This window comes from Cotesia typhae, unplaced genomic scaffold (genome assembly GCF_013202065.1).
Source record: "Cotesia typhae breed Kobodo isofemale line unplaced genomic scaffold, CoteBio_Ctyphae contig_5, whole genome shotgun sequence".
Lineage (NCBI taxonomy): Eukaryota > Metazoa > Arthropoda > Insecta > Hymenoptera > Braconidae > Cotesia > Cotesia typhae.
The window spans coordinates 9,699,796-9,721,862 of record NW_027423757.1 but is presented as its reverse complement, the minus strand read 5'-3'; the positions used below and the strand labels follow the sequence as shown (position 1 = coordinate 9,721,862).

The 22,067-nt window shown below is 28.2% G+C and overlaps 4 protein-coding genes across 5 annotated transcripts; 1 reads left to right on the top strand and 3 right to left on the bottom strand.

Moving 5' to 3' along the window:
- Positions 1-10: 10 nt before the first annotated feature.
- LOC141531222 (endonuclease/exonuclease/phosphatase family domain-containing protein 1-like) lies at positions 11-4,419 on the bottom strand. Its single transcript, XM_074248848.1, has 7 exons — positions 4,104-4,419; positions 3,448-3,804; positions 2,404-2,727; positions 1,625-1,905; positions 1,266-1,502; positions 924-1,173; positions 11-847 (listed from the first exon to the last, which is right to left on the bottom strand). The coding sequence occupies exons 2-7, from the start codon at positions 3,592-3,594 to the stop codon at positions 476-478; spliced, it is 1,611 nt and encodes a 536-aa protein (XP_074104949.1). The 5' UTR covers positions 3,595-3,804; positions 4,104-4,419; the 3' UTR covers positions 11-475.
- A 959-nt stretch (positions 4,420-5,378) lies between these two features.
- On the bottom strand, positions 5,379-10,444 carry LOC141530405 (uncharacterized). The gene is made up of 9 exons (XM_074247484.1): positions 10,344-10,444; positions 9,670-9,882; positions 7,561-7,903; positions 7,270-7,476; positions 6,845-7,172; positions 6,463-6,759; positions 6,187-6,375; positions 5,927-6,112; positions 5,379-5,829 (listed from the first exon to the last, which is right to left on the bottom strand). The coding sequence occupies exons 1-9, from the start codon at positions 10,442-10,444 to the stop codon at positions 5,606-5,608; spliced, it is 2,088 nt and encodes a 695-aa protein (XP_074103585.1). The 3' UTR covers positions 5,379-5,605.
- A 3,076-nt stretch (positions 10,445-13,520) lies between these two features.
- Positions 13,521-19,846, top strand: LOC141530867 (alpha-ketoglutarate-dependent dioxygenase alkB homolog 7, mitochondrial). Of its 2 annotated transcripts, XM_074248237.1 has the most exons (7): positions 13,521-13,904; positions 15,233-15,575; positions 15,692-15,892; positions 16,993-17,326; positions 17,412-18,342; positions 18,419-18,504; positions 18,587-18,640. In XM_074248237.1, the coding sequence occupies exons 1-5, from the start codon at positions 13,687-13,689 to the stop codon at positions 17,669-17,671; spliced, it is 1,356 nt and encodes a 451-aa protein (XP_074104338.1). In that variant the 5' UTR covers positions 13,521-13,686; the 3' UTR covers positions 17,672-18,342; positions 18,419-18,504; positions 18,587-18,640. The 2 variants fall into 2 exon arrangements, with proteins under 2 accessions (XP_074104338.1, XP_074104339.1); XM_074248238.1 differs by lacking the exons at positions 13,521-13,904; positions 15,233-15,575; positions 15,692-15,892; positions 16,993-17,326 and adding exons at positions 19,131-19,304; positions 19,387-19,514; positions 19,577-19,846 and having other exon boundaries at positions 18,265-18,342; positions 18,419-18,668.
- A 633-nt stretch (positions 19,847-20,479) lies between these two features.
- Positions 20,480-22,008, bottom strand: LOC141530868 (transcription elongation factor S-II-like). The gene is given in 5 exon segments (XM_074248239.1): positions 20,480-20,861; positions 20,864-20,891; positions 20,972-21,333; positions 21,419-21,596; positions 21,807-22,008. Coding segments are annotated over 5 exon segments (942 nt in total). The 5' UTR covers positions 21,876-22,008; the 3' UTR covers positions 20,480-20,556.
- Between the last annotated feature and the right edge of the window lie 59 nt (positions 22,009-22,067).

Genomic DNA, 22,067 nt, shown 5'->3' with positions numbered 1-22,067 from the left:
AAAAGCACAGTAAGAAAATAACTCTTTTGTATATTTTACAGTATATAGTACATTTTAGTGTGCGATATACCAGCATCGCATTTTCACGATAATAATATTTAATTGAATTTAATATTCAGTCTGTGTCCCTTTTAAAAAAGGACACTGATACGAACTGATTTGAAACCTTTTTTTTGTTAAATATTGAATAATAATAATAATAATCGTAATGTCACACCTAATAATATCACGCAGAGGCCTTTGGAATTGTGAAATCTCGCCAGCAAAATATTTAAGTAGACTTATTAAATTGATTGTGTATAATATATTAATTAACTTTATAAGTTATAATTAATTCGTCATATCTAATAGAATTAAAAAAAAAAAAAAAAAATTGAAATAGTCCAATTAAATTGGATGAGTTTAACATAAAACGTCACACTTAAACTTCAAAAAACTGTAAAAACATATCTTCATAATTTAAATATTTACAATATCAAGGGTCACCAGGTTCTGTGTAAATTTCACACCAAATTGGACAGTGAGTTGAAGCGGGACCACCCCAACGCCAGCACTGTGGTATACCCAAATGTGTAAGCCCCTGTCTTACAACTCGATACAACCCAGTATTAAATAATTTTTTAGATCCTCGACCCCAAACAATTTTATCTTTGAAAATATATTTTTCAGTGTCGAAAGCTGTATTAGTTTCGGAGAGTACGTCGTTGTAAATATTCGATGTGTCACCAGAAAGTGAAAAATCACCGAGAAATATCGAGTTTTTGGCATCTACAAATCGTTCGATAATATTATTGTCTTCTGGATCGTGCATCTGGACATTTATTAAAGTAATATCGAATTTATTTACCTGAAAAAAAAAAAAAAAATTTTACTTCAATGTGATGTCTAAATTAATTTTATTAAAAAATCTATTTTATATTTACGTGAAATATAATTGAAGCAAGTACTGGAAGAAAAACAGTAGTTGCTGGAGGTTGTTCGCGAAGACTGATACACATATCTGGACAAGCGTCCCATAAAACAGCAAGACCAGCGCCAAGATGTACGGAACGCCATTGCCGATGATTACCACGCCAGTCCTTAACACGTTTTAGTATGGGAGTATTTAATTCTCGTGTTAATTTATCTAGGGCTTCTAAACTCTTGACCTCTTGAAGTGCCAACAACGAAAGTCTGTTAACAGTTCAATAAACACATCAGTACTGCCTCTTATGATTACGTTTAATCGAGGATAATAAAAAGTAAATCTATGTATAGAGACTAACCGATTTTCTAAGATGGTTCTACAAATAACTTCCATTACTCCTGGATTGCTAGCTTTGTCACTGTTGAAACCATTCAAATTCCAAGATGCCACTCTAATTGACGTCCGATCCAAAGACTCATTGAAATTGTACTCGATGCAAGGTCTTGGACTAGCGATACTTAATAATTCCCAAATTTCTTCCTCTGTAATCCCAGGACTTAAATCTACATTTTTTTCACTATCATCTATTCGAGGCCTGTTGGAAAAATTTTTTATTAATTAAATTAATAAAATTAATAAAATAAATTAGTAAAATTTAAATATATTAATAAAATTAATTTAACTATAAATTATTTTAATAAAAAAAAAATTAGTTACATTCTTAAGGGCGTAACGCGCTCACGATTAGCACGAGCTACTTTGCGTCCTGCATAATTAACTCGAGGTGTACTGGAAGCTTGAGGAATGTTCCAGGAAGACGAAGGACTTCCATTACTACAGGTATGGACAACTGATCCATTTGAAATACTGCTTAATTTAAGGTACGGTCGTAACATCGCTAACTTCTGTTTTCCCATTCCTCGCATTTTTGCGAGCTCGTCCAGAGAATTAAAGCACCCATATTTTAATCTTTTCTCCACAATTCTCGATGCTAATTCCTGGGAATAATAAATAAATTATTAATTAAATATTTCAATGATTAGTCATTTCAGTTATTGTTTAATTTTCAATGAAATTTAAAATAAAAATTGTGAATGCAGGATAGTGAAGAAAGCGTAACGATTTTTTTTTTTGTGATAGCTCTTATTGAATTATTTTTTAGTGTACTCAGTAGTGTATAAAAAGCGGGTAATTTAGCAGTAACTATTTACCACACACTTATAAGTCAAACTGTCGCAAATAAAATCATTTATAGGCGATATTGGAAGATTGACAGCATCATTGGGAAGATATACAGTACGCCGCTGATTCAAGGGACAGGGTCTGATATTGAAAGAAATAAAAAGCGAATCATTGAATGATGACTAAATTTACAGATGATTAATTCACGTCTATTTTTAAATATCACACTATTTATAATTTAAATTATCAATAAAAAAAAATGATTATTTATTTACAATTCTGATGGATTTTATTTTTAAATTAATAAATCTTACCTGATCAACTCCAGGTACAACTTGAAGGTCAAACACACTAGCTAAATTAACGTCTACTTGATTAGTATTATTTCCGACAGAATTTAAACTTGTCGATGCTCGCGATGAGGTACCACTGTCATTGCCAGTTAGTACGTATACTTCCATTTTAATACTTTCTAATTTATCAGCACCAATCCCCGAAACTAAGGCAAGATCTTCTACTCTATTGAATCTCCCAATTACTCGTCGGTAATTAACAATGTTAGCTGCTAAGTGACGATTAATACCAGGTAATGTCATCAATTCTTCTTCAGTTGCGGTATTTAAATTTAATAATTGTGGCTAAAAATAAATAACACAATCATGAAAAACGCTGACATCTAACAATTGTTATCATTTTAAAGAAAAAAATAGAATTGTAAATTGTAAATAAATTTTTTACTGCATTCCAAGTAACAATAAAAATTTTACACTAACATAATAGATGCCCAACAATTGCTTGTTTATTTTTTATCTATACAAATTATTAGAAAAAGATATACATAAACATCGATGAATTTCTGAGTAAGCAACTTTTAAATATCATTTTATTGACATTTATTTTAAAAAAAATTTATGTCTACAACTTTCACTGCAATAAAATTTAATGTTCATATTTAAGAATTTTTTTTAAATATTCTTGATATTATAAATTGTACGCAATTGTCAGACCTAATTTTTTTAATAATCTTTTTTTTTTTTTCAAGGAAGTTATTAAAATTTTTTTTTTAATTTTTCTGCAAATCACTTTTAAAAAAAAATATGTTACTTAAAATAATTCTTAAGTTAGCCGTCAGCTGTCAATTTTAAAAATTTTTTTAATAAATTAATTACAATAAAAAAATGTTTCTAAAAATTTTCACTTGTAATTTTTATTAATTTTCACATGTGAAAATTTTTTATAATAATTTAATTGCTATAAAATTCCAAAAAAATTTTTTAATGCCTGTCAACTTCAGTGTCATTACTTATGTGACTCTAAATTTAATATTTTGTAATGTTAATAAATAATTAAAAATATACCTTAAGTGTATCATCAAGTACGGAAAATGTATGGGACAAATTTTTGGAATTCTGAAATCTCCGTCGTCCAAATCCAGTCAAAGTAATTTGTTTCAAACTTGACCGTCTTGATTTTGGTCCAGAATGTAAGCTACTGGACTGGCCCATTTTCAAATGAATAAATATATCTCCAAGCCAGGAACCTTAAGTAAAGTCATCTGTCAACCCTACAATCATTGGATTCTTGGGTCAAGTGAACCATTAAATACAACTGGTGACTAGTTAATATCCACATTGTTGGGTAATTTTTTTTTTTTTTCAGCTGTCCGACGTTTTTACCGTTTCATCCAGTGGGAGACAAAAAACACTCGTCTCAACCTACAATTACAGAAGCAAAATTAAATATTATAAATAATGTATACCTCTAATCAGTACTTAAATAGAGACAATTGATGATACATCAAAATCCGAGTATGGTATGTAATAATCTGGGAGCAAAGTGCAAGGTCATGATTATGATCTATTGGCTGAGGTGTAGAACACTTATAAAATATTAATGAATATTAAGTAGGTACTTATTTTTATTTTTTATGAATCTCCGTTATGATTAGATTAATTGATATAAATCTCGAATCTGTGAAGAGTCAAGATGTAATAAAATATATTTTTTCACTTACATGGTACTTGCAGTCTGTTACTAAATCATAGATTACTTTTATAGAAAAATCTGCCTTCGTGGCCAATTTTATCAAGACTTGGTTTGATCGTATATGGAGTTGACGTTAAAACTCGCGAGCTTGTTTTGGAGCGACATAACCCCACTAAATGATGAAGAAAAAAAAGGAGGTAGTGGCAGTGGCCGTGCCACTCTACAAAGAGGTAACAAGGAACGAGGGGAAATGAAATTTATATGATACAGTATAGATATAATAAAGTGTAAGTAAAACGAATGTGATAATCGCCGTCAGCAGTGGTGTGATACGAGCAATAGCGCACTCGCGGGATAAAAATAATTTTTGCCAGGGAGCTAGTTAGTCGTCAAATCATTTGCCAATAGTATTTTATTAAATATCCCTAGAGAAAATTTATATATATTGTTTTCATACGTTATAGAAAACAACCAACAACTTACGGCTTATATCCTTTTCGTATAAGCGAAACTTACCGAAAACTTATTTATCCTAAAAGACAAAAACCGACTCGCCATCTACAGAAAAATTTTTTTTCCTATGTGTAATGATTCGAAAAGTCAAATTTCGATTGGACACTATCCGAAAAGCATATTGACTTTTTGCAGAAATATATTTCGCAAGAAAATCAACTAACCGAAAAGACATTATCCGCATCATCATCAATAGAAAATTATTAAATCCTCTTCGTTATGATCCGAAAACTAAAATCTCGATTGGACACTATCCGAAAATATTCTCACATGATAAAAAAAAAACTATGTTATCGAGCAACAAGTTTATCCAGTCGATAATGTAAATTTCAAATGGTAATAGACAAAATTTTTGTACTTTTGTAACGTACACGTTATAAGAACGTCCGTATAATTTTTATCTCAGCAATTCATTAATAGTACTTCTGCTTAATAAAAATAAACAAGATATATCAGAATAATAAACTTAATTAAGAATTTATAATACTTTATTTTAAATATCACACAAAATACATTTTTGCTGTTTGAGAAATTTCTTGTCCTCATATGTAATCAACAAGACGAAAAATGTTTATCCTTTTTTTTTTTATCGAAATAAAAATTTTTTAAGAAATATTAAAAATTTTAGTGTTATTATTAATGACTAATTTTGTCAAATAAAAAATAGATATTATTATATAATTTTTTAATTTTTTGTCAACTTCTTCCGGGGATCTTACCGAAATTTTCGCTCGCATTAAAAAACGATTATTAAAATACTAGCTGCTCGTATACTGTAAATTTCGAACAACTCATCTTCTCTATTGTCTTTTATACACAATTAAATTTATAATAATAATGATTAAATAAATAAAATAAATAAAAAAACAAAGTTTGTCACCATCCGAAGATGGTAAACTTTTTCGGGAATTCTTATAATGATTGTTTGTACCAGAATTAATCATAAAAAGTTGTTAGTAATTTATTTATTCATGCTTAACAAAAAACGAAAAGAGTAATGGCCACAACAGTAATGTATTAATTATTTTCAGTATGCTTCATTAATTTAAATTCTACCATTCCTTCAACTTCTAAATTGCAGTGAGGGCATCGAATTTTAGACGTGGTTGTTAATCCAAGTCCATCTTGTGTCGCAACTTGAACGGCACACCTTTTACACGAGAGTCCATGGTTACAAGTTGTCCACATGATATTAGCAACATTAGAATAACAAATTTCACATCTCAAGCTGTATCCATCACCTATAACAAAAAAAAATTTGTGACGACTTTGATAGTTACATTTCAATTTACGACGTGAGACATAAAAATTAAAAACAAATATTTTAATAAAAATTACCTTCTGGGTCAGTAGGCAGAAAGATTCGCTCAGTTCTTGTAATGGACTCTTGGCACACTGAACAGCAATTGTTGATGCGTCTGGACGCACAGTTATTACACATTTCGACATGTTTGCAGGGTAAATTGACAGCTGTTACCAACGCAATTTTACATCTTGTGCACCGGACGTTGTACTCGTTATATACTATAATAATTAATTAAATAAATAATTATGAACTGGCAAATAATAAAAAAATTTATTAATAAGTAAATTCATACCGTCAATATCTTCATCATCTTCATCCGGTGGTTGAAGTTCATTTATGATCCGCTTCATCTCTTCAAGAACTGAAGTACTTCTGTACAAAACAGGTCTTTCAATCCCATCATCATCGTCATCATCATTTTCAGGGTCGTAATCATTATTTTCGAATAGCCAGGGACGAGGAGGTGAAAGTAGTAGATCGACTAAAAAAATCATTATCAACTGGACTAAAACTATTCTGATATTAGAAACAATATTAATAGATCATTTCTACTAAAATTAATATTCACGTTCTGCATCAATGTCGATACTCACAATCGTCAATTCTTTAGGTAAAATACATTGATCGAAAAACATATCATTATAAAACTCTTTCAATACAACCTGGGCACGAACCAAAAATTCAGAGGCATCAATTCTATCCTCCAGTAGTAGTTGCCACAATTTTTTAATTCCTGATGTTACACTGCTACTCCTGTTATTAATTGAGTGATTAATACGTGAAGTATAATTCAACCTGATATTTGGAGATCCCTGAATTTTCCGACAATCCTTGAATGATTTTGAAAGATTTTCACTTATGAATCCTAAAAAGAAAATTTTTTAAATAACACATACACCTCACTGAGAAAAAGTTAAAAATTTGAATAATTACACATTTATTAAATGTACCTATAAACTTCCAGAAATTTGGACGTTGACTACCTAATTTATTCAACAAGACTCTTAGATAGATTTCAGCAACATCATTGATGGCGTCAATTTCTTGGAATACACTGAAGTTATTAGGTTTTAGATGTCCAATCCATTTTTCTTCATAATGCGTGAAAAATTCTCTTAAATCGTTTGCAATATTTTCAGATACATTTTCTCGAATTTTTTCAAATTCAGATACAATTTTCTCATGCGGTAATAATGATAATGTCATTATCTTTTTAATAACTTCATTAGTCTCTGATTTTTCATCATTTAAAAACTGATAAGCAATTGCACGTAAAACCTTAAAAATGTGTAAATTAATTTAGGATAACTTAATAAATATAGTAGCTAGTCACTGAAAAGAATAAAATAACAAATTTGGTTTTCTTTATACTTACTTTGCAGTAGCTATCGAATGATGTTACTTTTTTTTGTATTTCCTGAAAATTATCGCTTATTTGGTCTTGTAGTTCGTAGTAGCTATCAGCAAATATAGCGTTGATAGTTACGTCAGCATCATTCAGGATATTCTTGATTTCAAGAACGATCTTCTTCACAATTTGAGCTGAGTACTCAGTCGAAATAATCCAGATTATTGGGAATGCCTGCACAAAGAAAAGTATTTTAATTAAAAAGAAAATGAAAAACTGTTAGATTTTTATAATTTATATGATTTTATAATTACTTACATATCCGTTCATAGCTGCCATGACGATGGTCAAATATTTTGCTTCATTGATATCCGGTACGATTTTTGTTGTTGTACTTACATACAATCCGTCTATCGTCAACTCGCGTATAAAATTAGAGTCATAAAATAGCAGCCCTCTTTCTCCGATGGCTGTTACCTCAAACATTCGAGGATCGTTTGGGCTTATCGAGTAGCTTTTCAAGAACTCCCACTCATCGGTGTGTAAGTTTTCTCGCACACTTGTGAACGTTGTTATCTCAGGTAGTGTAGCTGTTCCTCGCCAACGCATCATAGTCCGTTGTATTTTTATAAATGGGACATCATCTTCAATTTCTGGATGCCTTATTTTTATATGAAACAATTGAAACATTTCATAAATGGTTGGTAGTAAAAATTTATTTTAATCATTATTCTAACCAGAAATTCTAAAGAATTTACAAGTACATACTAGATTTAATGGAAATCGTAGAATACTTCAACCTATACATAGATAAAAAATTTAATGTGATTTTAGAGAAGAAATTTTAAAGCAAAGAAACAATTTTGAAAAATTTGACTAAAATCAAGTTGACAAATTTTTTAATTGAGAAAATGAAACTGATTCTAAACTAAACTAGACAGATTAAAAAATTATGTACTCAGTCCAAAAAATTCTTGAAAATAATTTTCTCGATTAAAAATTTATTTTTTTAAATTATATTAAATTTTCTAACAGTAAAAATTTAATTAAAATGATATTTTAATTTTCGATTAAACATTATCAGTAGTTTTTTTTTTTGTTTAGTAAATTTAATTATAATGTATTTGAAAATTCTTCTTTCAGAATTTTTATTTTTAATTCGGAAATTTTTTTAAAATTTACAAATATTAGGTAATTGTACGGTTTTTTCAAAAAGTTGTTTTCTACACTGGAATTATTGCGAAAAAAATTTGAATTGCTACATTAATGAACACATTTTGTTCATAATTTTGAGGCGACATAGCATTCATATTAACCCTTTAACGCCGAACTTGGACTAAGTGAGCCGCGTGGCACTGGAGTGGGGAGCGTTTCACCAAGAGTGGGGGAAACGCCTATTAGGCTCAGAGGGTTAATATTTCCAAGTTCAAAAGTTATTGCAAAATTCTTTTTTAAATTATTATGTATGGATTGTTGTTAATGAATTCAATTATGATAATGATATATGTGTTATAAAATATTAACTATCTTAATTTGAATATTAATTTACTCATCACCGTAAGGTTAAATAACTTCGTAATTTTGTTAGCATTTAATATTTATGTAAAAATTTAAATTTTTACTATAGATCTGCAACATTTATCAGATACCGTTCGAATTCGTCAACCTGTTAATAACATACTGATAAAATAAATTAAATTTAAAAAATGATAAACTTTCAATTAAATCAATCTTTTAATTAAATAAATAAAAATTTGAGTTGAGTTTATTGTTTTGTTAAATAAATGACAATTATAAAATCAAATTAATTCAATTAACTAGGCAACAAAATCAATATTTCATCAAAAATAAATAAATTAGTAAATTAACAATCTAAACATTGTCAATTGAAGGTAGTTTGGGAAGTTTTCTGATATCGCGTTCCAGATGCCATAAGGGCGTATACCGACAAAAGGTCCCGGTGAAAAGCCATAAGGGCGCATAAAAAATTTTTTTCGGGAATCAACGTAGTTATGGCATCTGTAACACGATATGATCTACACGAGTTCGAAAAGTTATCATCCTAGTTTTAAAAATCTCTTAAGGACAGTGTAAGTGCAAGTGAGAAAGAATTATCTGTATGTAACTAGCGTATTTAGCGACCTCTTTTCAATTATTTTCAATCTATTGTCTTTATCAAGACACATTTAATATTTATAAATTATTCTATTTATAAATTTCAAAAGTGTAAATGTTAAACACTTCAAAAATTTTTAATTGTCATTGATTTAAACTTTTTCCATAACATCAAAAGAAATAGTTATAGGTTGCTATGATATATCTATTGATAAAGAATTAATTATTATTAATAATAATTAATTAATTATTTATAATTAATTATTATAAATATCATCTAATACAAATCGTTGAAAACAATTGATTACTTACAATATGATCAAAGATTCATACAGAACTTTGAAAGGTTGTCGAGTCGTAACCACTGCTTGATAAAGCGATCTGCGGAACGCGATTTCGGCTTCTAACTTCTCGAGCGGCTCTCTGTCATGATATTTATGGGGTCTTCGTGCGGTGAAGCGTTCTCCCTTGAGTTTGCATGTTGCCGGACACTTTTTACTGTCTCTATATTTGCATATGAGATACCTATAATCATTGTTAATTAATAATTAATATAAAAATCGAATAAATAAAATAAACAATTAATGTAATTTGTTATCGATGTATTTATATCATTACGGTACTGAAATTAAAAGGCACTAGAACTTTTCTACCATTCTGTAATAAGTATATAAAAGTACCAAAAATAATAATAAAAAAAATATCTATGTAAAAACAATTTGTTTAAAAATTCTCTCTCCTCTTCCCCAACCTAATTAAATTTTTTTATAAAAGAAAGAAAAATTGGTTCGGTAGCTATTGATTTCAGTTTCGTAAACTTTTTTTAATTATAATAATTCCGTACTTAGTTCCTTTCCATGTTTTATTACACGAATAAACGTAACCGTCATTTAAGTAATGATCCCAGTGAATCATAGAACGAATATTGAGAGCCATGACTTTCAATACACTAATCACCCTTAACTTTTTTAAGTAAATTGACGAACCTCAATAACTGTCTAAACTCAACGAAAAACTGCGGCATACTGTGGTTCAGCACTTGATGTTGATCACTTGTTGAGTTCGAGCAACAACCAACCCCCACCATTCTTTTTTATTCTTCAGCGCGCTTGTCTTTTGTTGAGATACTCGAGTCAGCGACATACCCGAATTTTATACTGGACATTTTAATTAATTTTCACTGCCAGTATTAATTGTATGAAAGTGAAATTAGCAGGCATCTGACAATTATTTGAATTTTTATAACAAATCAATTATTATAAAAAGAATATTTTAAAAAGTTCACACTTATAATTTTTTTTAATTTCTACAAGTGAAATTTTTTTATTAAAAATTAAAATGTTATAACAATCTAAAAAATTGCTAGATGTCTGTTAAATTCAGTGTTATTTAATTTTATGTGTTCCTGCCGGAATAAGAGACGCACTGAATATTGTAAAAAAGACAATGAAGAAATTAAAGTAAGACATTTCTTAATCATGATTCTATATTTAAAATTTTAATAATTTAAAAAAAGTTTAGATATAATTGATTGTAAACAACATAAATATTGCTTTTGTTTTTAATCAAGGGCTCCACTGTTAGTTGAACGTAAGAAATTGAAAGATTTACTTATTCCTATTCTTTTATCCCTTTATCGTAGCAGATTAAAAAATAATTTCAAAAGTAATGGAAAATATGTACAACTATTATAAATGTAAAAATATGTTACAACTAAACAATTTTATTTAAAAAAAAAATAAATAATAGTCTCGTTTGTCATTAAAATTGTATAGACATTGTTTCGTGAAGTACTATCCAATTTTTTTTAAATCTTTTAATGATTCATTTCATGCGTAAACCTGAGTAACATCGACTCAAACGAACGCCATTTTTACGGCCTGCTCAACGAAACTGTACACACAGTCAAACATCGATGAAATGAAATAAGAGGTTTTTCGATATCTACCATTTAATACTTACAGAAGTTAAAAAAATAACATTCCTTTATTTTGATAGCTTATTTGTGTTCATATTATTTTTTTATATCAATGTAAATTAATATATTAATTAATATATCTTTCCATGTCTTTGAAGCAGAATTATTTTGTTATAGAAAATATTCAAATAAAACACATATAGGGTCATGTGGGGCAAGAGTGCGCAGTGGGTAAGAATACGCAAACCCATTCATTTGAGTCCCAAATACATGGGATTGCGCACTCTTACCCGCTGCGCACATTTGCCCCACATGACTCTACGGACATGCAATTAAATGAAAAAAAAATTTTTAAGTATTGCAATCATTCTATTATGAAATATTCACAATTGATTGTGAAAGATACAATTTTTTATGTAAGAAAAAAATCACCATAAAAATTTTCTTTTAAATATTTTTTATGATTTTTTCAATCGATTGATTTTTGTAATTATTGATGTATCGTGAAGCTAAAACCTAAATATTTACAGTCAAATCGCGTTATGAGTCCGGCTTGTTTTCTTTGTTTTTTAACCAGACTCGCATTAACCCTTTAGAGTCTGGCCTTGAAACCCCACTCTTGGGTCTTACTATGGATTTGCGCTCTCCCCACTACTCTCGCGCGAAGACGTTTCAAGATCCTCTGACTCTAAAGGGTTAATAAGAGAGGGATACAAGGAGGGCTCATAACGCGACTTGACTGTATCATATTACAATTATCGGAATAGCGGCTTTTGAACGAAAGAGTAAAAGTGAAAAGTGCAAAATCTTTTTACATTCTGTGAGACGTTATCTTTTTAGGATTTAAAGAATCAGCATTCGGCACTTTTCTATTGATTTTAATCTCTTTGTGGTCATCTTCGTCTCACCAACTTGATAAAAAATACTCATACCTATAGGTACATGATCTTGGCTGATATTAGAACTAGTCACAATTTATATATATATTTTTCAAACAAAGAAGTTGCTACTGAAAGAGTCGTCATATCGTTTCAGTTCTTTTACTATCAGTGCATGTACTACGACGACGTTCAATAAACAACGCCTATACTTTTGTATATATACCACGCTTACCCTTTTCCTTGATGTTATTAAAGTGATAAAACTTGTGACAGGTATATTTATTTCCCATGAAACTGGTAAATAAAAATTACAGATTTGATATACATACGGCCTCATGTGTAGACACATTCTGTTGCTACACAAAACAGTAGCTTATAATCTTGCAGAGTGACGGTGAAAAAATGTAATAGTACAAGGTGTTGTGTTTTTTATTATTTGACTGAAGAGTTGAATTTGTGTTCATTTTTTGTATTTGAGATAAAAAAAGGAGAAGTTTAATTAAAGAAGCAAAAAAAAAAGTTAGCGAGAGTTGTTGAGGGATCTTACATCACAATGGAAAAAAAACAAAGGAACATCGAAAAAATGCCCTATGATGGATACTTTTACAATAAAAATAATGCACTATCGAGAAAAAGGTTTGTTATTGTACTGATTAATTTAAAAATATTAAATAGAAAATAATTTTTTTAATTTGTAAAAAGTTTTGTCTTATTGTATATATAAAAAACTTTGTATATAATTTTTTTTGTATCATTAGTGTAATAGACATTAGCATTTACTTATCAACTACAAAAAAATGTATAATCACTATTCATAAATATCATTACACCTTATTTGTGTAAGAATGACAGAAAATTTTTTACTGCGTATCATTGATAAAAACGTATTTATATTTTTTAATTTCTGTGTTACCTAGATTAAGCAAATAAAAAAAGTTGTGTAATGTCTATTATCACTGCTTAAAAAAAGTTTTTATTATTTTCTTTTAGTATGAATCTTTCAAAAAAATATTTTAAAAATTTCAATTTTTAATGAAGAATCATATACGCTCATTAAACAATTAATCGTCGATCTATATTTTAATATTGTGATGTGTTAAAAATAAAGGTGCGACTACCGCAGTTACAATAGATTAATACAATGTCCATGTCGTTCAAGTTATTGATGATAGATTTGATTTTTTTTTAAATTAACACATCCCCGTATAATTTTAAAAGACTATTTTTTTATTTTTAATAATATTCCGGATTAGAAAATAGGACAAAAATTTTAAATATTCAAAAGAATTGAAAATCAAAGATTTTTATAATCCTTTTTATAAGTAGTATAAATATTTCAAGACGATCGAGTCATTTTTCTCTTACCGATAAAACATTACGGTAGTTTAAAGAATAGTTTTGCTTCTTTTCATCTCTCAAAGTAATTAATTTATAAGTTTGTATGACATATGGACGATACTCTCAATTACTTTTAAAATTTATAAAGAATAAGTATATTGAAAAAAAATTTTTTTTTCTTATTGTAGATTTATGTTATGTGATCAACATAATTCTAAAAAGTGTCCTGCGCGGTTAAAATATGAAATTGATGAGAACAATCTAAAAAAGAATTTTAGCGTGACCAAAAAACACAATCATGACAAACCCGATGTTTATTTTTTAATTCGTCAATTCAAGAACGAGTTTAAACAACAAATAATGACAACTTCGACGAAGCCTTCCATTATATACACTAATTTATGTTTAAGGTACGTTTTATAATGTTATGTGTTAAAACTATAAAATAAAGTAAGTTTGATAGTGATTAAGTAAGGAGACATCTGACAATACTTTTTGTTTTCTATTAAAATTAAATAAATCTTAAAAAAGCGCAAATTCGTAAGGTAATTATTCAAATTAGCATAAATCAAATGGTTTGGAAAATTTAACTTTAAACACTTCAAAAATTTCATACAAATATATTAGCATAAACATTTTCTGAAATCAGCAAATTTTCTCATGTAAATCTATAATTTTGCACGATCTCACATTGCTAAATAGTAGAGAGTAATTAGCAATTGAATAATTTTCTTTGTTATTTTGAGAACTATTTTCATTTTCCTACTCATGTTAATTTAAAAAACTATAATAATTAACACTCCATTTTTGATTTTATAAACTTTGTTGCTTCCATATATGGTTTATGATGCTTATAAATTGTGATAGGAGAAAACTACAAAAAATTCTCATTACATATCTACAGATTTTTATCATTTTTTTAACAATTTTTGTACACGGAAAAAAGTAAACTGTAATAAATGGTCACTGTTATGCATTAATGTGTTAAGTACTATAGAAATCCGATGTACTTAACACACTATTGCATAACAGTCCAAATAAAAGTAGATTTATAATATGTAATGATCAACTGCTAAAAATTACCATTTCAAATGGTAAAATTGTGATTTTACTATTCACTTTATAATATTTATCATTAAAACGCTACAATTCATTCTTTAAATGGAAGAAAATACTATTTCAAACAGTAATATTCGCAATATTGTGAATGTCGAAAATGTTAAAGTATAATAATGAAGAATTTTGAATGAAGTTCTGTAATATTTATATTTTTGTCACCCCGATATCCGATGTACTGTTTGAAGCTATATAAAAATTAACCGGAATCCCAGTGAATTTCACAGTTTACTTTTTTCCGGATACGTAAGCTGCAATAATTTTGATTTTATCGGTAAAAGTTGGTGATTCCTTTTAAAAATGCACTCTTAACCATTTTTTTTACAGAAACGATAAAATTTTTTTTTTTACGTTTAGAGTACATTAATTGGTATAAAATGATTGTAAGATTAGTAAAAAAAAAATGTAGTCTAATTATTCTTTCTTCAGTTTCGCAAACAATGGACTCTGTAATCATCGCAGCAGGTGCCACACTGATCAGAAAAAAAAATAAAACAGATTTTGTTATCTTTTCTCTTAACATTTCGTAATTAAGACTGCTCGAGTTTATTATGCAATTCAATCTTGTAAAAAAATTATTTAATAAATAAAAAAAAAAATGTTTTATGTGGCTTCTGCGTAGATTTCCCGACGGAGCAGCATTAGTTCCATTCTCAAGCATGATTTCAACCATCAACAATTGGCGGCGACAAGTTCGACCTCCCCAACCTAAGTCGCTAAACGAATATGTTTCATTCTTACAAATGGATCGATGGAAAAATTATTTAAGTCGTAATAAAAGCAAATTACAAGTTCACTATATAAATAGCAGTGATAAGTCGTCAGCAGTTGTTTTTGCTGATAAAGATTTTCTACGAACGATTCGTACCACTCATCTATTGGTTGATGCGACGTATGAAGTTTGTCCCCGAGCTCCAAAAGAAATCTATCAATTACTGACAATTATGGCTGTCGTAGAAAGAAACGTAAGATTTTTTTAACAATGTATGAAATATTATTATAATATCATGCTATATTTAAAAAATTATTAATATTACATAAAAGTAGTAAAAACATACGTTATACTAATATGTTTTTTCAGACACTTCCAATCGCATGGGCACTGATGACAAGTAAAACTAAAAAAAGTTATACGGACATTTTTAACTACTTCAAGACAGAATTAGCTCCACATCTCAATATTAATAAAGTAATATCAGATTTCGAATTAGGAATCATGGGAGCCGTCCGATCATCTTATGTTCATGCTCAACCACAAGGCTGCAACTTCCACTTTATACAAGTATAATGTTTACAATAATTTCAATTTTTGTTTATACTTGTGCATTCTCAATTCAAAAATATCAACTGAAAAGAATTCAAATGCAATTAAAAATAACAGAAGTACCTTTGACTAATCTTAAAAGATTGTGAAATTTTTAGAACTGGATTTATTTACTTTCAAAAATTAAAATTTTTTTTAACCAATAAATTTTATTTCTCAATTTATAAATGGTGTAAAAGAAAGAAGATAGTATTGTAATTTTGAGCTTTAAAAAAATGCAACCGCAACATGAAAATGTAAAATATAAATATAATTATTTCATTATTTAGACATGATCTTAAAACCAGGATTAAAACCTGCAAATTTCTGCACATCGATATTCTTTAATTTCAAATATTCTACGTGTTAAGAACACGATATATAATGCCTTAGTAAGTTTGGTTCAAAAAATATCTCTAAAAATAAATAAACAAATAAACATAGTTTTTTATTTAACGTTTCTGTGTCGTAGATTCAATTCGTTAATGCTGAAAATTACGATAACAAAAAAATTAATTTTTAAAGCAGAAATTCATATTTTTTAAAAAAGAAATAGTTCTAAAAGGCTTACAACTTTAAAGATTAGTCCAAGGTATTTTATGTAAAGGAATTGAGCGAAAAATTCGTACTTAACTATTTAAATATTGAACTCGAGAAATTAGAAAAATAGTGAAACTTGAAATTTTGTATATCTTGGAAAATTTTTTTTTTTTTTATTTTTTTTCTTAGGTAAAATTTCGTTTTATAATCATAGAAAATTGCTCATCAAATTTCGTTGACATTAAAAGAAGTCATTTCAACCCATAGATCGCTTAGATACGGAATGATTCATGTAATTTGCATAAAGTAAATTTTTTTTACGTAAAATTTTTTATATAGAGTAAATGATTTATTTTCTTCATTAAGCATATATTACAATAAATCTATGTGTGCATATTAGACATATAATAATAGATGATTTTATGAAATAATTTAAAAAGTGAAAGTTGAAGTTTTATTTTATTACTTTAATGATTAGATTTTTGCATTACCAAACAAACTAGAAATTAATTAAAAAATTAAAAATGGATTTATTACAGGCGATAATTAGAAGAACGATAACAGAAAAATTGGATAGTTTAATTGAAGAAAGAGAAGATATTAGAGTTTTCATTAGAAAACTTTTAGGTCTTGCCTTCTTGCCAGCCGATGACATTGAAAAAGCTTTCTTATTGCTCGTTAATCAGCACAAAGAAATAATTCAGCCACTAAAAGGATTAATTGACTATTTTAGAAGTTACTGGCTCAAAATTGTCAAGCCGGAAAGATTTAGCTGTTACCGAAATAAAAATAGAACAAATAACTACATTGAATCCTACCATAGAATACTTAGATTAAAATTAGGATCTCATCCACCAATCTGGGAATTTACAGGTAATAATTTTATTGATAGGTTTCTAGAAAATACACCTTTAAATCAAAGATCAAAGTAAAATAAATTATCATTTTATACTTTTAGAACGTATTGCAGCTCTCCAAGAATTGGCAAAAATTGAAAAAACATCATTAGAAGTAAACTTGGAAATTCGAAGTGCCAAGAATAAAAAAATTACTTTAAGATATGAAATGGTTGAGTACTTGTGGGATTTATATGATAATGGTACGCTAAACATAAGTAACTTCTTACAATGTTGCAACCATATTTCTAGAACATTTAAAAATGAGAATGTATGGACAAGTACAGATGATGTAAATAATTTTTTGATGCCGATTATTTGAAATAATTAACATGTATTATAAAGTTTAAATTTTTTTTAATTTTTCAATTAAATTAATACACTTTATACAAATTGAAATTGTGTTTTTTATTATACTCGCCAAAGAACTGAAAATATACTAGAAAAACTAGGATATAGAGCAAGGAAAAAACTATGACTATAACATTATGCAACAAAATTTTTTTTTCCTGTGAGGACATACAATTCAAAAAATCACAAGAATTTTTTTTCACTAATTTCTTCTGTACCTACTGATTATTTTGCTGAGTAGCAAAGAAAAGTTTCTATATTATCTACTGTTCTCTGAGGTAGTAATTTTTCGGATAGTGTCCAATCGAGATTTTATTTTTCGGATCATAACGAAGAGGATTTAATAATTTTCTATTGATGACGATGCGGATAATGTCTTTTCGGTTAGTTGATTTTCTTGCGAGATATATTTCTGCAAAATGTCAACATACTTTTCGGATAGTGTCCAATCGAGATTTGTCTTTTCGAATCATTACTCATAGGAAAAAAAATTTTTCTGTAGATGGCGAGTCGGTTTTTGTCTTTTAGGATAAATAAGTTTTCGGTAAGTTTCGCTTATACGAAAAGGATATAAGCCCAACTTACACGCTTGCAGACCGTGTTGTTGCATGATTCGTGTCCTCAACCTCAAACAATTAAAACGTATTTACTTTTTTATTAAAAATTTATATTTTTTAATTGTTATAATAATTATTGTTATTTTATTTTTTAATGACAGCATGGCAGCCAGGATTCTTTTGAGGAAACAGTCAATATGTAGAATGATGAATGCCTCAAAATCGGCGAGGACTACATCAACGATAGGTAATTTAAATAATATTAAAGATGATGACAATTGGAGAACAGAACTTCTGGCTACTATGAGAATATTTCAAAATTTTATTAGCCCAGAAGAGGAGGATTCGTTGTTTCGGGAAGTAGAACCATACATGAAACGTCTGCGATATGAATTTTCTCACTGGGATGATGTTAGTATAATTGTTGATGGTAATTTCGGCTGAATGGTTGCTTTATAATTTAATTACATGATAATAAAAATCAAAATTAAGTTAGCCGACAATTAAAAACTTTAATAATTTATTTTATTGAAAAATTATTTTTAAAAAAAATTAAAAGAAAAAATTTCACATGTAGAAAATTTTAAAAATTTCACATGCAATTTTTTAAAAATATTTTTTTGTTATAATTTAATAAGTGAAAAAAAAATCAAAAAATTAAAAACGTCGGCTAACTTTAGTATTATTAATAAAATTAGCCGATGTTGAATGATTTTTAATTTTTCTCCAAAAATTAAATTATAAGTCAAAAATACTTAAAAAAAATTGCATAGATAATTTTTAAAATTTTCTAAATGTGAATTTTTTTATAGTAATTTTTTCAATAAAAAAAATTATAAATCTCGGCTAACTTTAGTTTCATTTTAATTACAGGCGATCCATGGTTACCGTGAGACTGAAAGGGCCAAGTGGAATGAAGAAAATTCTAAAATAATTGAACGTGTCAAAGCAATGGCTTTTCCACCGGGTATGCCCGAGCTGGGTCTAGTTCATGTTTTGGACCTTGCAGCTGAGGGAAAAATAAAACCTCATGTTGACAGTGTTCGGGTACAATCACTAATTACTTTAATTTTTTATTTTATAACTTATTTTGTAATTAAGTACTTACAATTCATTTTTTTATTTTTAGTTTTGTGGAGATATTATTGCTGGAATAAGTTTGTTGAGTGACTGCGTGATGAGATTGACTCAAGTTGGCAATGAAAAAGAATGTCGCCACGATTTTTTCCTACCTCGAAGATCACTTTATATAATGAGGTAATTTTATGAATGTTCAATTGATGTTATTTAAGCAATTTAATGTTGATGATTTTTTGCAGTGGTGTAGCCAGACATAAATACAACCATGAAGTATTAGGACCAGAAGAGTCAATTTTTAATGATAAGAAAATTAACAAAACTAGAAGAATATCGATTATATGTCGCAGTGCTCCAGATCCACAAAAAAATTATTAAATTTTGAATTATCACAATTTTTTGTTTTTATTTATTGCGAATAATTGATGTCTCTTAAATCAGGTAAATAGATAAGTTTGTAAATACATATTAAATTAAAAATACAATAGTGAGGATTGTAAATTTATATAAAATTTTTTATATTTTACACACTAATTTATTCACGAAAATGAATGAAAAACAAAAAAAAAAATTATACAGTTGAATAAGTCTATTCAATTGAACGTATTGTACTTGATGTGAATTTAAACAACTATTTTAGAGAAGCTAATTATAACTACATATAAAATAACTCCATGAAAATCAATACATCTTTGATTTTCTTAATAAAAAAATTTTTTTCATTTTAGTCAACTAAACAGATTGTCATTCAAAGAAATAAATGCTTCCTTACTTATAAGCAGAAAAATAATTCAAAAATAGCCTGAGCAAATTTTTTTATTAACTATTATTTAACTGCTAATCTTGTGTATCTTGTCGAAGACGATTTTATTTAATTTAAATCATAATGATAATATTAGAATCAGAGAAATCAATTCATCTCTCTACAGTATACGGTTTAAAGATAATTTTACCCCTGTGGATTGTCATTAATTTTTTAGCTTGCTCGATGGATTATCACAGTTTTTATTTTTATGAATATTAACTTCAAAATGAATAATGAATCCTCTAAATTATTTGCAAAGAATATTAAAAAAACTGTACACACTAATTATTGATAAGTAATCAGTTTCTCTGATTCATTTTCATGTGTAATTTAGTAATGATAATTGGAAAAAAAAAAAAAAAAATATAGCGCAAATAATAATAGATAAATAATTACAAATTTTAAAGATTTTTTTTTTTAACAAAATTTCCATCGGTTACCACAATTATTACACATAACAAATGTGGTCATAGGCTCATCAGCTGATCGAGTTTGAATTTGGTTGTAAGTACAATTACGCTGTTTACATTTACCGCATTTGAGTAGATCTGTTTGAGTACCTTGTACTGTTGCAAGTTGGGAATCATTAATTGATTCCTTTGTGAATTTATCTCTCAATTTTTTTATTTCGTCACTTGCCATCTCTTCGGCAGTCATACTGGCAAGACGTGCTGGGGTAATTACACCAACTAGGAAATTAGTTTTTAGCGTTGGATTTTTACATCGCGTAAATTAGCCACACGACTACGTACCTAAAATAGATAAATTATAAATAATTATTTAATTTAAAAATCATTTTTTTTTTTTTTTTTTTTATTTATTAAATACTTACTCTATTTTTGTATCTGTTGTCGGTATTTTTGAATTCAAGAAAAATAGCTTCTTCCAATTCTTCGGCGAGTTCCTGGGGAGATCCACAAGCTTCTATAGACAGATTATCAACATGAAGAGCTGAAGCTAGAAGCTCACGGCATTTAAGCCGCACAGCGTCTGTCGTAGTGGTCGAAGGAAATGATGATTGTTTTTTATGAGAATCCTTGCTGGATGATCTATCGTCTTTGCTTTTTATATCATTTCCGTCTGTACTGTCTTTGTCTTTTTTTGAATCATTGTCATCTCTGTTTTTGTCTGAACGTTCTTCTTTTTTCTTCGAGTTACTCGATGAACCCGAGTCTTTGCCATCTTTATTAGGACCTTTTAATAATAAATATAACAGAGAGTTAATAAAAATAATTAATTAAAAATTATTAAAGATAATTAATTTAAATAAAAAATTTACCAGATAAAAATTTCTTCCAGTTTTTAATAAGTGTTTTTGACAGTGATATTACTTCATCATCTTGGCTGGATTTTCGTAATGAATTAACGCTCATTCCAATTCTTGTTTTGGTAAGAAGCTCCAAGTCAACGGGAAGTTTTTGGAGAATTTTTAGCAACTCTAACGCTTGTTCTTGGCCCTGTAATAATAAATAACAAATAAATATACAGCGAACACAATTTTGTGAGTAGAAAAAAAAATACAAAAAGATAAAAATAAATTCGCTAATTTAAATATATGTATAATCGTAACAAACAATCGCTGTATATGGAGTAAAATATAACAACGTGTCGGATATATTCAGATTATACTTATTCAGCCTAACTTCTTAATTTACTCACTCACTCACCGTCCCGTCACCATTTGCCATTTTAACAAGCTTCTTTTGAATACTTGTTATCTCTTCCTCGGCATTCATTTTGTATTTATTTATTTTTTAATAAATAACTGACACGATAAACAAACACACCGTGTGAGCGGTGTTATTTTTTTTATGAATAAACCCAAGTGCAACGATGGCTGGCAATCAGCTAACTGGTATGTAAGCTATGTACAAAAAAGATGGGTGCTCCGCTCCAAGCGAGTCTATCGCATCCATCATGTATACCAA